The sequence below is a fragment of the Podarcis filfolensis genome, assembly GCF_964270895.1.
Source record: "Podarcis filfolensis genome assembly, chromosome: 1".
NCBI classification, from domain to species: Eukaryota; Metazoa; Chordata; class Lepidosauria; order Squamata; family Lacertidae; genus Podarcis; species Podarcis filfolensis.
This window is the reverse complement of record NC_139604.1, coordinates 114,920,118-114,932,921: the sequence shown is the minus strand read 5'-3', so window position 1 is coordinate 114,932,921 and position 12,804 is coordinate 114,920,118. Positions and strand designations below refer to the sequence as shown.

Sequence of the window (12,804 nt, the reverse complement as noted above, 5' to 3'; positions counted from 1 at the left end):
TAAAATTAATGAGTGCTAAAATGTCATGGGTAATGTAAAACAGAATTGCAGCGACAAATAATTGGGTAAGAGAAAAAGGATTAAAGAAAGTGAATTATAAGTAATTGAAATTAGGGGTTGCTGGAAAAGTTTAAAACAGGGATGCAGAAAAGGGAGGTATGGGGAAGTCGTTGAAACAAGGTTTAAGGAAAAGAGGTTATGAAATTATACGTGTTTATATGTTTGTTTGTTTATGTATTGTCAGTTGTATTGTGTTTTAATATATGTTGGAAAATTAATAAAAATTTATATATATATAAAAAAATAGAATTCTAGATTTTGCCACTTCAGGATATATGTGGTCATAGTTTTGAAAGCTCTGATCATGATGTAAACAAACACATCAGAGAGTGGGCCAAGTTAAATATTTCTCCCCGGTATACTTGCTTGCTACATGCAGGAATGGGTAATAATAATAATAATAATAATAATAATAATAATAATAATAATAATAATTTATTTATTTATGCCCCACTCATCTGCCTGGGTTCCCCCAGCCACTCTGGGTGGCTCCCAACAGAATATATAAAAAAGCAACAAAACATCAAACATTAAAAACTTCCCCGAACAGGGCTGCCTTCAGATGTCTTCTAAAAGTCAGATAGTTGTTTATCTCCTTGACATCTGATGGGAGGGCATTCCACAGGGGGGCACCACTACTGAGAAGGCCCTCTGCCTGTAGGCCCTGTAGCTTTATGCTAAATGCAAGCATTCAGAATGCATGCTCCCCACCTCTAACTTTAAATGATAGGGTCAAGGATTCTGCGATATCCTTCTGTATGACATGTAGACCTGCTTTCCCGCATCTTGATTGTAAGGCAACCAGGTGAATCTGTTGTAAATCAGAGCTCTCCCTGTAAAGTTCATGACCTTCTACCACCTCTATTGCAGGTTGCCTGCTAGCGGTCTACTTTGGATTTGGGGAAAGGGTGGGCGGGGGTGTCTGTTGCTGTTCTCCTACAATAACAAATTTTGTATATCTCGTTTTTGCCCCCAGTTTTGTGAAATGGTATCAACTCCGGAGATGAGTCGTTGGGCTGGGCCTATTATCGATGTTCTTCTGGATTATGTGGGCAATGTGCAACTTTGTTCCAGGCTCAAGGAGCACATTGACAGTTATGAAGACTGGGCTGACATTAAATACAAAGCAGGTTAGTTAAAATAATTCTGAGTAATCTAAAATAGAAACTAAAGTTTTCAAACTCCTCCTTCACCAGAAGAGGCAGGGGGAAGTGAGAGCCTGAGACTAAACTATGCAAACCACCCTGGGATTTTTTTATTGAAGGGTTTAAGTTTGGAAACTTCAAAAACTAATTAGTGAAGACATTTGCTTCTGTAAAAAAAATTCATAACGTTCTCTGGTGACTATTTCAGGCCCCCAAAAGCGGCATAAAATTGTTTTTTTGCTTACTCACTCACTTACCCTACCATATATTCTCTTTTCCAGAGCCACCAAGGCCACTTGCTCACCTCTGCCGGATCAAAATTCGAAGTCTGATTGGGAAGAGCCGTATTTCTCTTATTGACACTTTGCCTCTTCCAGGGAGACTGATGCGCTATTTACAATATGATTATACTCGCTGACCTAAGGTGAACTTGGCAGTCAATCATTTGCTAGAGTGACAGCTACAAGCTGGAGACAGACTGAGATAATGGAAGGAAAGGCCGGCTTTGCTATGTAAGAAGGAAAAAGGATATCTGAAAATCAGAATTGCAGAAAAGGCAAATCCAACAGTATTTAGAGTATAGAAAATAAGTGAAGAAGTTGGGATTAAAGACACTGGTAGCACATGGCAAGAAAGTGCTATGCTATTTTGTAGAGAGAAACATTAAAAGTTCTAAACACCTCAGTATCACATGTTAAGGAGAATTTGGAAGAGTTCACAAGACACAACCAATCTTTAAGTATGCTCTCACACAGACAAATGTAATGTATAAACCAGATGATCCCACACAATTTTAATAAATGTAGTGGCATTTTATTTTGTTTTTGCACCTGTGGCAATCACATGAATTATTGTCAACTATATTCATCATCTGCCAGTTCACACATTGTATTTGTCTGCATAACTGGTTGTACACCAGAAGCAATCAGGATTGCTCACATGGACAGCAAATGTATTTCTGGAATGGTCCTATATTCAAAAGCATCTCACTCTAATGCAAAGATCTAAAATTCCCCAGTAATAGTTACATTTCAATTACCAATTGGTTGAGCTGCAGTTTAGTTTAGTTTGCAGGATTGATCAAACCTTCTGGCTGCTATTTGTGTCTCATTTGATACCACCTTACATTTTTGTCTAGTTTAGTTGGCCTTTCTGGATATATAGTTGACTTTCTTCCTTGGTGATCAAAGTCTTTGACAATATTTTTGTTCCCACGTTAGTCATTTAGTAAATACTGAATCTCGTAAAAAAAATTGTGACCCCCAATTAAAATTAAACAAAGACTTAACAAAGTGTGTGAGCTGAAGGATTTAACCCACAATAATTATGTGTATTATATTAAATAGGCAAAGGAACGAGGTGGAATTATGTTTTAGTTTATTATACTACATCAACCTTCAATTCTTATGTCACTGAAGCCAATGGTATTTAACCCTTCTGTTAAAGCAGTAATGAAGGAAAGAGCTGATTCAGCACTTGCATTGCTTTGGAAAGAAGAAAATGATGGATGTATTGTTGCTGGAAAACACTGGCAGTTATTTGCAGGGCTTCAGAAAAACAATTGAATCAGCTTCAGTTCAAATACTCTGGCATAACTTGGGTTGTGATTTGGGAACTCAGATGCTTAGCTGGATGATGCCTAAGCAACAATCCAAGCAGAGTATTTTTAACACTGAATGACTTACAGTTTGTATGTATGAAACAGTAACTAAGTTTGCTGTTAAACCTTAGAACAATTCCTTCAAAGTGGAACCATGACTTGGCTGAGATGCATTTAAATGAGCTAAATAGGCCATTGTGAGGCAAATTGTCCACCCACTTTCACTGATGCCTGTGATTATCTTCCATTGGCATTCTCTTCATGTTGAACCCTTTCATGAAGAAGTGTCATGGTTTTAACCCTTTCTTTACCAGCCATTTCTTTACCAACGCATACCAGTGAAATAGATCTCTCAGGTAAATACAATCTGTCCTCCACTTGCTGTAGTTCAAGGTTACAGCCGTTAGTTATTGTTTGAGAAGAGTGACAACAGGAACAACCCTAGTGACTCTGAAGCTGAGGCACCACAGCAGAATCAAGCACATCATTACATGCATCTCAAAAGAGCTTGGTGGAGATGCCCAAAATAGAATGCATGACACTTTTTGCAGAGAGAATGGTCTCAGATTTTCACATTTGAAAGCAGGGGTAGGGTGTAATAAGGAACACATAGCCCAGGTTTGACTACTGAGTAAAAAAAAAATACAATTCCCATGTACAGTATAGTAACAAGGCTTCAGTTTTGTTTATAGCTTGAAATGTTCTAACTGGTTGTGAATGGAACAACAGTACTAATTCTTGAACTAACAGTCCAGTGTTTATAACATATAGGAGTGTGGTCAGCTCCTTATTTATTTTTTTTAAAGAAACTCTTTTATCCAAGATATTGAAGAAAAAGAAGCAGAGACAATACTCTCCCAGGTTTTTCTCCCATCATACATGAATGCGTAGCCTGGAGATCAGACTTCCCCATTCACATGCACATATACTAGGAACAACCCTAGTTGAGCCGATTGGATCCATAGTGCAAAAAGTTAGCAGAAACCTCAGGAGATAAAGGTGTCGCTAGCTATGCGCATAAATTGGGGTGGGAGGTGGGGAATAGTCTGCTTAAAAGCTCCCCTGACAATTGTACTTTCACTGGATTTTTTTCACCATCTTTTCTACATGGTTGGTTTACATTTATTTGCACATAGTGCATGCATGCTACCTCTCCAACTCTCCCCCCCCCCTCCAATTTAGCAACAGAAAGCCATTTACAGAAAGGTTTTCATGCACAGGTTAGCTGGACTGGATTTGGAAAAGGCTACTGGATGAGGACAAGACTGTTTGAACACTGGGTTAATGAATGCAAATCGGCACAAGTTACCCCACTTAAATCCTCATGCAGCAATCTGTGCTGGGGAAATATAGGCCCAGTCTTTCTGCTGCACCAGTGAATTCCTGGATCTGGGGAACTGAATTTTCACAACACACATTTCACTAGTTATACCAAATTTGTACAAACTCAACTGCCTTTTATAAAATTCAATGGAGATGTATAGAAATGGTTGTAAATTTGAAAGGTAGAATATTTACTACTTTATATAACAAGTCCTGCAATTCCAGGATATAGAATGGTAGAATGCATTAACAGATGGTCAAAAAATCCTAGTCAGCATATATATTTAACATGCAAGGAATAGCCAAAGCCCCCGCCCCCGAACATTCTAGCATTCTGTGACCTGATTGATGTATTATTTCCATAGGCATGTGTGCAATGATTGTGTCATAATGCACTTTTGAAGCCTTTAGTTTTGTTACTATAGCTTTTATAAACTGTGGGGTTTGGTTGGGAGGGATGGGTGTGTGCAGTATTGATAAAAGTGTTATATTTTTAGGTTTTATTGCCTGCATTAAATATGAGTAAAAGTACCTGCTGTGACTATTTTTAAAACTATTATTATTATTATTAATCACCTAAATAAGGAATTTCAGTGTTAGGCGGTGCACATGGAACGGCCTAAATTAGTTTAGACTGAAGAAATCTGAGCCAGTCTAAACCATAATAATTGCTGCAGAGAAAACTGCATTTTCAAATGTGATGTGCTGCTGTTTTTCCTCACACCATGAACTTATGAGGCATTGTAGGCTGATCTGGAGTTTTATGTGTGTTTGATACAGAGCTCTGGCATGAGTAAACATTCCTAATCACTTCACTGGAGTGGGCATAGCTGCACACATGCACAAACCAATGAGCAGGAGGAGTCGCTTCCTTCACTGAAGTGAGTACATGAGGTTACACGTAGTCATTGTGGGCTCTGGGTAGATAAGAAGTGTCATGGTAAGCTTATTGAAGCTGGTATCAGAAGCCAGAATCACAATGATATGCATAAGCCTCCTACACTTGTTCCTCAGTCTCTTCCTCCTCAAAACACATGTCCACCCCCCATGCTGGCAAAATATTTTTTTATATGATGCAATGGTAAGTCAAAATACAATGGCATGAAATATAATTCTTCTTGCACACTGGAACAGCCTGGGAAATAAATTCCCCAAAGTTATCAGTCCACAAATGTTTACTAGCCTGCCCACATATACGTACATTAGCCATTTGTGGCACATTGCCAGACTGAAAGAAAGAGAAATGTTTCAGTTTACAAAAGCTTCTCTGCCTGGTTACCTATATTCAATTCTGTCTCATCACAGGTGATGAGGTAAGTGGCTGTTTACAAGCCAGCTCTTACACTTGCTTTGTCCTGCTAAGTAACTTCAAAAAGGGTGCAGGAAGAATAATATAAAAGACAGATTTTGACCCTCACTGCTGCTTTTTGAGGGCACACAATTTGACACCTGTGCAGTCATTGAGGCATGCAGCAAGTGATTAAAGTCTACTCTGAATGGATAACAGCTTGCAAACAGTGCTGGCTGGCTTACAGTCACAGTTCGACTGTCCTGTTTCTGTAAATACATGACATTCTAGTAAAGTCTACATTCCTCGTGTCAGTGAAGGCACGACTCTTATTATTTACTTTTGCTATAGTTAATATCTAGAAGATAACAATTAACTAATTAAAGAGCATATGCTCTCAAAAAGAGTCCCTGGAAAGTTTCAAGCTACCTTCACACACAAGAGCATTAAAGATTTGCAAGACATTTTATGATTCTGGTATTTCAAAAGCAAGATTGATAACCAGGCTTAAATGGAGAGTCTAGGATATGTTAAAGATTAAATTGCAAAAATACGGTGTGCTTCAAGAACACAGGTTGTGGTTATTAACATTTTTAAAATACTGCATAATAAACCAGAAACATGTAAATGATACTGAGGAATAATCACATGTGGTCTGAAATATGAAAAGGGAAGGGACTGCCTATCACCCTTCCTAAATGGCGCCTGTGCTATTTCTCTTGACCCCATTATTTTATTCAACATTAAACAGTGTAGCAGTGGAGTATGCAGACTATGTTTCAATTTATATAGTTTCCCTGCTTGGTCACCTATAGCCAATTCTGACTCGCAACAGGTGATTAAGAAAGTTCCTGTTTACAAACCTGCTCTAAGAGAACACCTTAGAAAAAGCCCTCTAGGCACTAGGTCATGTATCTGCAAGAGCCATATAATCTTTCAAATGTAAGAAGAGACCTCCTAGTTCAAACCAAAAATGCATCTAACATCACCCTGTTTTTCCCAGTTGCCAACCAGATGGCTCCGGGCAGCTCACAAGCAGCACATGAAGACAGCAGCTCTCTCCAACTGCTGCTCTGTGGCAACTAGTATCCAGTTACTTGCTGCCTCTAAACATGGAATTCTATTTAGCCATTATTTCTGGTAGCCATTGACAGATCTATCCACCATGATTTCCCCCCATTTAAATATATTCCTCCTTCATAGGGCACTCACATCTGTCCCATGTTTCCCAATCTGTTTAAGCTAGTCTAGTTTTGATGAGAACTGGTTCATATCACTGAATTAGTGAGCAAAACCAAATCAATAAAATTTAGGGCTCTTTTGCTAGTAAGCTAGTAAAGGGACCCCTGACCATTAGGTCCAGTCATGGCCAACTCTGGGGTTGTGGCACTAATCTTGCTTTATTGGCCGAGGGAGCCAGTGTACAGCTTCCGGGTCATGTGGCCAGCATGACTAAGCCACTTCCGGTGAACCAGAGCAGCACACGGAAACACCGTTTACCTTCCCGCTGGAGCGGTACCTATTAATCTACTTGCACTTTTGATGTGCTTTCGAACTGCTAGGTGGGCAGGAGCTGGGACTGAGCAACAGGAGCTCATTCCGTCGTGGGGATTCTAACCGCCGACCTTCTGATCAGCAAGTCCTAGGCTCTGTGGTTTAACCCACAGCACCACACGTGTCCCAGAGGTCCATGCAACTCTTGCTTTTAAAAGGTAGACAGGGAACATAAAAGCTCCAGTGGACCAACTCAAAGTCCAACATTCTCTTCTCACTGTGGCCACCCAGATGCCTAGTGGAAGCCTGCAAGCGGGACCTGGTTGTAACCTCACTCAGAACCAACACTGCCACTGCCATTATATCCAGCAAAAGAATTGAGTGGTTGTATACATGGCACTTTCTGCAATAACGTGCAATGCAACATTACATAAATCACTTCTTTCTCCCCACCTCCCTGCTCCCCCAAACATTTATTTGCAAATATGAAGCAGCTTTATTTGGTCTAGCCAAGTATGTTCTGCGTGGACTGGCAACAGTCTGTAAGGTTTCAACCATCTGGAGATCTTTTTTTATACCTGCTATATGAGATCCTTCTACTTGTAAGTTGTAGGGACTGATCCTAAGTCTTAGGTTTTTGTATACAAAGCACATCCTCTGCCTCTAGTCTGCCCCCTTCCCACCGTGACAAACGTGTGTTTCCAAAGGCATACGTTACTTGTCAGTGATAAAAAGATTTTAACGCATATTGTGATGGAAAGTCTCTCATCCCAAAGTGTGTAATGGATGCCTGGTGAGAGCAGTGCAAGACCACATGCTTCAAGCTGACAAAAACACCCAGAGAGAATCATGCAGAGCTGGGAATCACCCCTAGAACAGGAGTGGGGGACCTTTTTCAGCTGGAGGGCCACATTCTCTTATGAGCAACCTTTTGGGGGCTGCATACCAGTTGGATATGCCAGTTGGCTGCATTCCAGCAATACAAAAGCCTCATGTACAAAAGACACATGCATGGATCTCCATCCAGGCAAGCGAGAGGCATCATTACATTCAATGACACATTCCAGATTAGCTGAAACCCTGGAGGGAAGCACAGAGTAGGGCTGTGGTGAGCAGAGTGGGCTAAGGAGAACCTCCAGGGTCAGACATATTCTGGTAGGCCATATTCAGCACCAAACATATTCAGCCCCAAACTACATCCTTGTAGGCCATATTCAGCCCCAAACATCCCCATCCCTGGCCTAGAGATCAGACTCAACAACTACAGGTGGAAAGAGCAATTGCCATACATGCAGGAGAAGCAAAGCAGCTCCCTTTCATCTTTCTTTTGCGGACAGGAAGGCAAATACTTCCCCATCTGAAAGCATTTGAAGGGTGGAAACTCAAAGAAAACAACTCATTGGCTTTTTATTTGCTTTAGTGCCCTTGGTATTTACATGCCAGGAGGAACGCAGTTCTCGTTTGCAGAAGCCCATATTAGTGGCAGTGAAGCTTTGCACTTTCCTTGCACATCCTCTTCTGCAACTGTACGGGGGGAGGAGGGGGGAAAAAAGGTAGCCAACTCCTGAATAAATTCACCATCATGATTTTTGTTCCTGATGCCTCCTTGGCCAACCCAGCCAGGGGGAGAACGCGGGTGGTCCGTCCTTGCGAGGGTCCGGATTCTCGCCCCACACAAGAGAGGGAGAGCAGAATCAGGCCGGCCATTCTTTCAGGCCTTTGTCCCCGCTCCCTCCATCGCCGGCGAGGCGGCGCTGCGGACGGTCCAGCGAGAGAAGAGGCCCTCGCAAGGCGGCGGCGACTACAGGCCCGCCAGGCCTAGATGTACCCAAAGACGCCGAAGATGGGGGGCGGCGCGGCGGGCTTGGTGGGGATGGGCTTCCACACCACCGGCCGGTGCACTTTCGGGCCTGCCCCGCCGCCGCCCGCCTTGCGGAAGGGCTCTCCCTCCGCCGGCGAGGCCGCGTTTTTCCTCCACAGGCCCAGGCCCGGGAAGGGGCCTACCGGCGGAAGGGAGGCGGCGAGCGGCGGCGGGTAGACGCCGGGAGAGGCTTGCGGTCCGTGGTACTGAAATGGACAGCAGCTCCAGGCGCTCAGCACCTGCGCGGCCTCAGCGTCCGGCCTGCTTCCCGGCGGGCTCTCGGCAGCGCTAACCGTCCCGCCATCCGGGCTTTTTTTACTTTTCTTTGCCTCAAGGACGGGCAAGTCCTTGGAGGAGGAGGACGACGACGACGGTGACGAGGAGTTGGAAGCGGCTCCCGCCGGGAAGGCAACGCCGTTCCCGCCCAGAGGGCCCGGAGCCGGCCGGGGCTCTTCCCAAAATGAGGCGGGCAGCTGCCTTTTCCTCATGGGCACTTGATCGGGCCTAGCGGTCGCCTCAGAGACGCCCTGCTGCTGCTCGCCGGGCTCTGCGGCCTTGCAGGCCTTGTTGTCTCTGTCGCCCCGGCCGACAGGAGCCTCGAGGCCTCCTCGCGCTCTCTCCTCAGGCGCCTTCCGCTCTCTGGCGGGCTGAGGCGGCGGCTGCTGCTGCAGGTGGTGGTGGTGATGGTGGCAGCGAGGCAGGCGGGAGTATTTCTGGGAGAAGCGCTTGAGCTGCTTCTGTAGGTACTTCCTATGGTCGACGGAGCGCCGGCACGGAGCCGACTTGTCCAGGGCCGCCTTGATGTCGCTCGAGGCCAAGTTGACGAAGTTGAGGAGAGTCTTCACCTCGCTGTCGGCCGAGGCCATCTCTCACAGCTCCGGGACCGGGGAGGAAGGCCCGTCCATGAAGAGGAGGGATTCGGCCCCCGCGCTCCCCGGCCAGCGCGGCTCGGCAACCCCCGAGTTACACGGCAGGTGATGATGATTGCTCAGGCTAGGCCAGTGGTTCCCAAACTGGGGTCCATGGACCACCCCCAGTGGTCTGCAGAGTGTCTGTGAAAAGGCAATTAAAAATCATGCAGCATCGAGCGAGGATCATTGCAATAGATACAACAAGCTAATAATATAAATAAATAAATAAAGCGGCCCCTCCAAGACACTGCAATTTTCAAGTGGTCTGTGGGAGGAAAAGTTTGGGAACTACTAGGCTGGGCTAAAGGGGGATGACAAGTCGCCCTTGGCATAAACCCCTGAGGGAAGGGACAAAGGCAGACACGCTAGAGAACTTTTGCAAAGATAAAATACCCGACACGCACCATTTTCACATTTCCCTTTTGCACACACCATGCATTTGGAGCATCTGCAAACGCGTGTGGTGGGATGGGATTCAGGACATGTGTGTGTCTCCTATAACGTGTGAAAGTAGAAGGCGGCATCCCTTTTGTTTTTAGCCACATGCAAAGTGGAGATGCGTTTAGTTTGATGTTAAGAAGTGGCATGGGTTTGTGCTGCAGGTCTGTTGCATGTACATTAAAGACCTTTTTATCGTTTCCCACAAAAGGTTCTGCCTATGTTACGTACAGTGTTAAAAAGAAAAAAAAACACTCTCTTCCCCATTTTGCTGTAGTGCTGCTTTACTGATATCTACATGTATACTTAGGGCAAAAGAGACTAAGATGTGCTTTTAGTGTCGCTTATGAAAATGCCCAAAATATTGACATGTTCCACGTCTCACACATCTATTATACACAGCTGTTTTTGTGTGTGTGTGCATGGACACACATTCTTAATGCCATTGATAGCTGCTTCACATAGTTATCCACAAAGCTGTTAAAAGCTTCATTCCAATACCTAAATACAATTGTGTCATGCACACTTTCTCTCATGCACACACATTCAGGTTACTCTATGCAAAATACAAAAGCGGCACTTGAGACAATAACTTTAGATAAACATGCATTTGGTCCCAATAACTAGCCAAATATAAGTATTGTCTCACATGCTTGTTTCTTCCCAGATAGACTCAGGACCAAGGTGCTGCTGTACTAAACACACATTTCTTTGCAACCCTTTTACAAACTCGCCACTGATGCATACACTCATACCCTATCTGACATATTCCTTCCCCTCTCTCCCAGTCTTACAGTCATCATTTTCTACTACTATGGCCCCACTCGTCAATCTTGTTAGACAGGTAGCATTTAACCACTGATTAGAAATCTATGCATCATTTTCTTGGCACTCGATAAGTCAAACACACACACCCTCCCAACTAGATTGTCTCTTAAATATTGAGTGTTACTGTAACTGTGGTAGAGAAGAAGCTCACCAGCTAATCTTGTTACATAGGTTAGACACTACCAACCTTTAGAGAAGCAGCCGGACCCTGTGAGTGTTTTGCGGCACTTGAGTAAACTGAATGAATATCAAGTCCTTCTAGTTAGGAGGCTTTCTCAGGCCAATCAGAAGCCACTTTGCCAAATACAAAGCATCCCAATCAGGCATTAGGCTCCCCGTTCTCACATTCTTTGCCATCACAAATTGTCACCATGGGGACAGCCACAGAAAGACAGCTAATAAATACGATCATTTCCCTGTGATGCCTACCATTCCCCCCCCTTTCCAGCCCCCCTGCCCCCCTTTTCTTAAACACAATCAAACATGATATGCTGAGGATGAGTAAAGCAAGTTTGCTGAGGCCCTTTTCTCTAAACTACTCCAAAGCTGTCTGAAGGCTGGCAGTAGCCATGCTTGAGTAACACTAGACAATGCTAGTTTCGAAGACCTGGCTAGCCTACTTTTTAAACTGTTCTTGATCGGGGCCTCTGCTCCCCCCCCCCAATAAAAAATCCACCAAAGGGAGGGTGATGTCAGAAAAAGGTAGGAATGGAACAAATCTCTAAAGAGATGTGCAGATATCCATGGAAAAGGAGCTTGAGCGCTCAAGAATCTTGTCTTTATGTTTGCCCCCTCAATTGAGCCACACAAAAGCTGAATTACCCATTCAAACCACCGGGACAAAAGGATGGAGTTGGATAGTACTCTTGCATCTGTAGTCAAACAGTTAGAGACTTAAATCGAGTCGTCATGATGGAGAAAGAGTTAGACAAAGCCCATAGAATTGCCATCAGCAAACATTTTCCTGTGTCATATTAGTGGGTCTCCATGACTCCCCCTGGCCCAGGGACAATAGCACAAGTTTGCACACTCGACTACTGTCACCCTGCCAACGCTGGCAAGGAGCAGAAACAGGACAATCCTTTAAGGGGAAAGCATGCCCACTGCAGGGAAGGTAAGAAGAGAGGGAAGAAAAGCATGTGAAATGCTAATTGAGCTGCTTCCTTTATTGATTCAGAGTTATGTGAGTCCTCATCCTCCTTGCAGGATTGTCCTTAGGGGTGGCAATAACTTAATAGCATGCTAAACCTGGGAGTCCCACACTGTGTGCTATCCCCACAGAGATCTTTAAGAATAGCAGTGGGGGGAGAGTGAAGTTACCCTGAATGAATTTCAGAAATGCTAGACATTCAGGAATAAAGCCAGCTTGCAATGTGGTACGTCCACTCACAACTGAGACTGGAGCAGACAGGAGTCCAAGTGTTTTTCAGTCTTAGCACACACACTGTGGACTTCATGTTATATAAAATTCTATATGAACACTCAAATACTGATGCTGATCAGGGCAGCAAAAGCTGTACCCCACCAGGGCACTAGCTTGTCAACCAATGTTTTAAAAAAACAACAACAGCTCTATATGATTGACTTGAAGCTGAAATATAAGAAGAGCTTTAGAAATAATAAGTTAAACTAACATACAGATCCTAACCTTATTTTTTCAGAAGCAAATTTCATTGATATAAATGGAGCATACTCCTAATTAGCTTACTCCTAATGAAGTACATAGGACTGTAGTGTTCTATTTTGTGAACATTTATAAAAGTTCTAGATAATATACCTAGATTTTGGATAATTAAAATTTATCATCTCCCTTTGAGTCAAAACTGTTTATTTATTTTGATATTTGTCCCCTTAGA

The 12,804-nt window shown here is 43.5% G+C and overlaps 2 protein-coding genes across 4 annotated transcripts in view; one reads left to right on the top strand and one right to left on the bottom strand.

The window, feature by feature from the left end:
• Positions 1-4,681, top strand: part of ASB2 (ankyrin repeat and SOCS box containing 2) — a 29,707-nt gene extending 25,026 nt beyond the window's left edge. For both annotated transcript variants that reach the window (XM_083614579.1, XM_083614580.1), the window contains 2 exons: positions 1,037-1,190; positions 1,487-4,681. In XM_083614579.1, the coding sequence (XP_083470705.1) occupies positions 1,037-1,190; positions 1,487-1,623 (291 nt within the window). In that variant the 3' untranslated portion in view covers positions 1,624-4,681. The remainder of the gene's footprint in view (positions 1-1,036; positions 1,191-1,486) is intronic.
• Positions 4,682-8,292: 3,611 nt separating this feature from the next.
• On the bottom strand, positions 8,293-11,906 carry FAM181A (family with sequence similarity 181 member A). Of its 2 annotated transcripts, none has more exons than XM_083619527.1 (2): positions 11,771-11,906; positions 8,293-9,823 (listed from the first exon to the last, which is right to left on the bottom strand). In XM_083619527.1, exon 2 carries the CDS (start codon positions 9,635-9,637, stop codon positions 8,729-8,731), a length of 909 nt encoding a protein of 302 aa, XP_083475653.1. In that variant the 5' UTR covers positions 9,638-9,823; positions 11,771-11,906; the 3' UTR covers positions 8,293-8,728. The 2 variants fall into 2 exon arrangements, with proteins under 2 accessions (XP_083475653.1, XP_083475654.1); XM_083619528.1 differs by lacking the exon at positions 11,771-11,906 and adding an exon at positions 11,136-11,757.
• Positions 11,907-12,804: the final 898 nt, after the last annotated feature.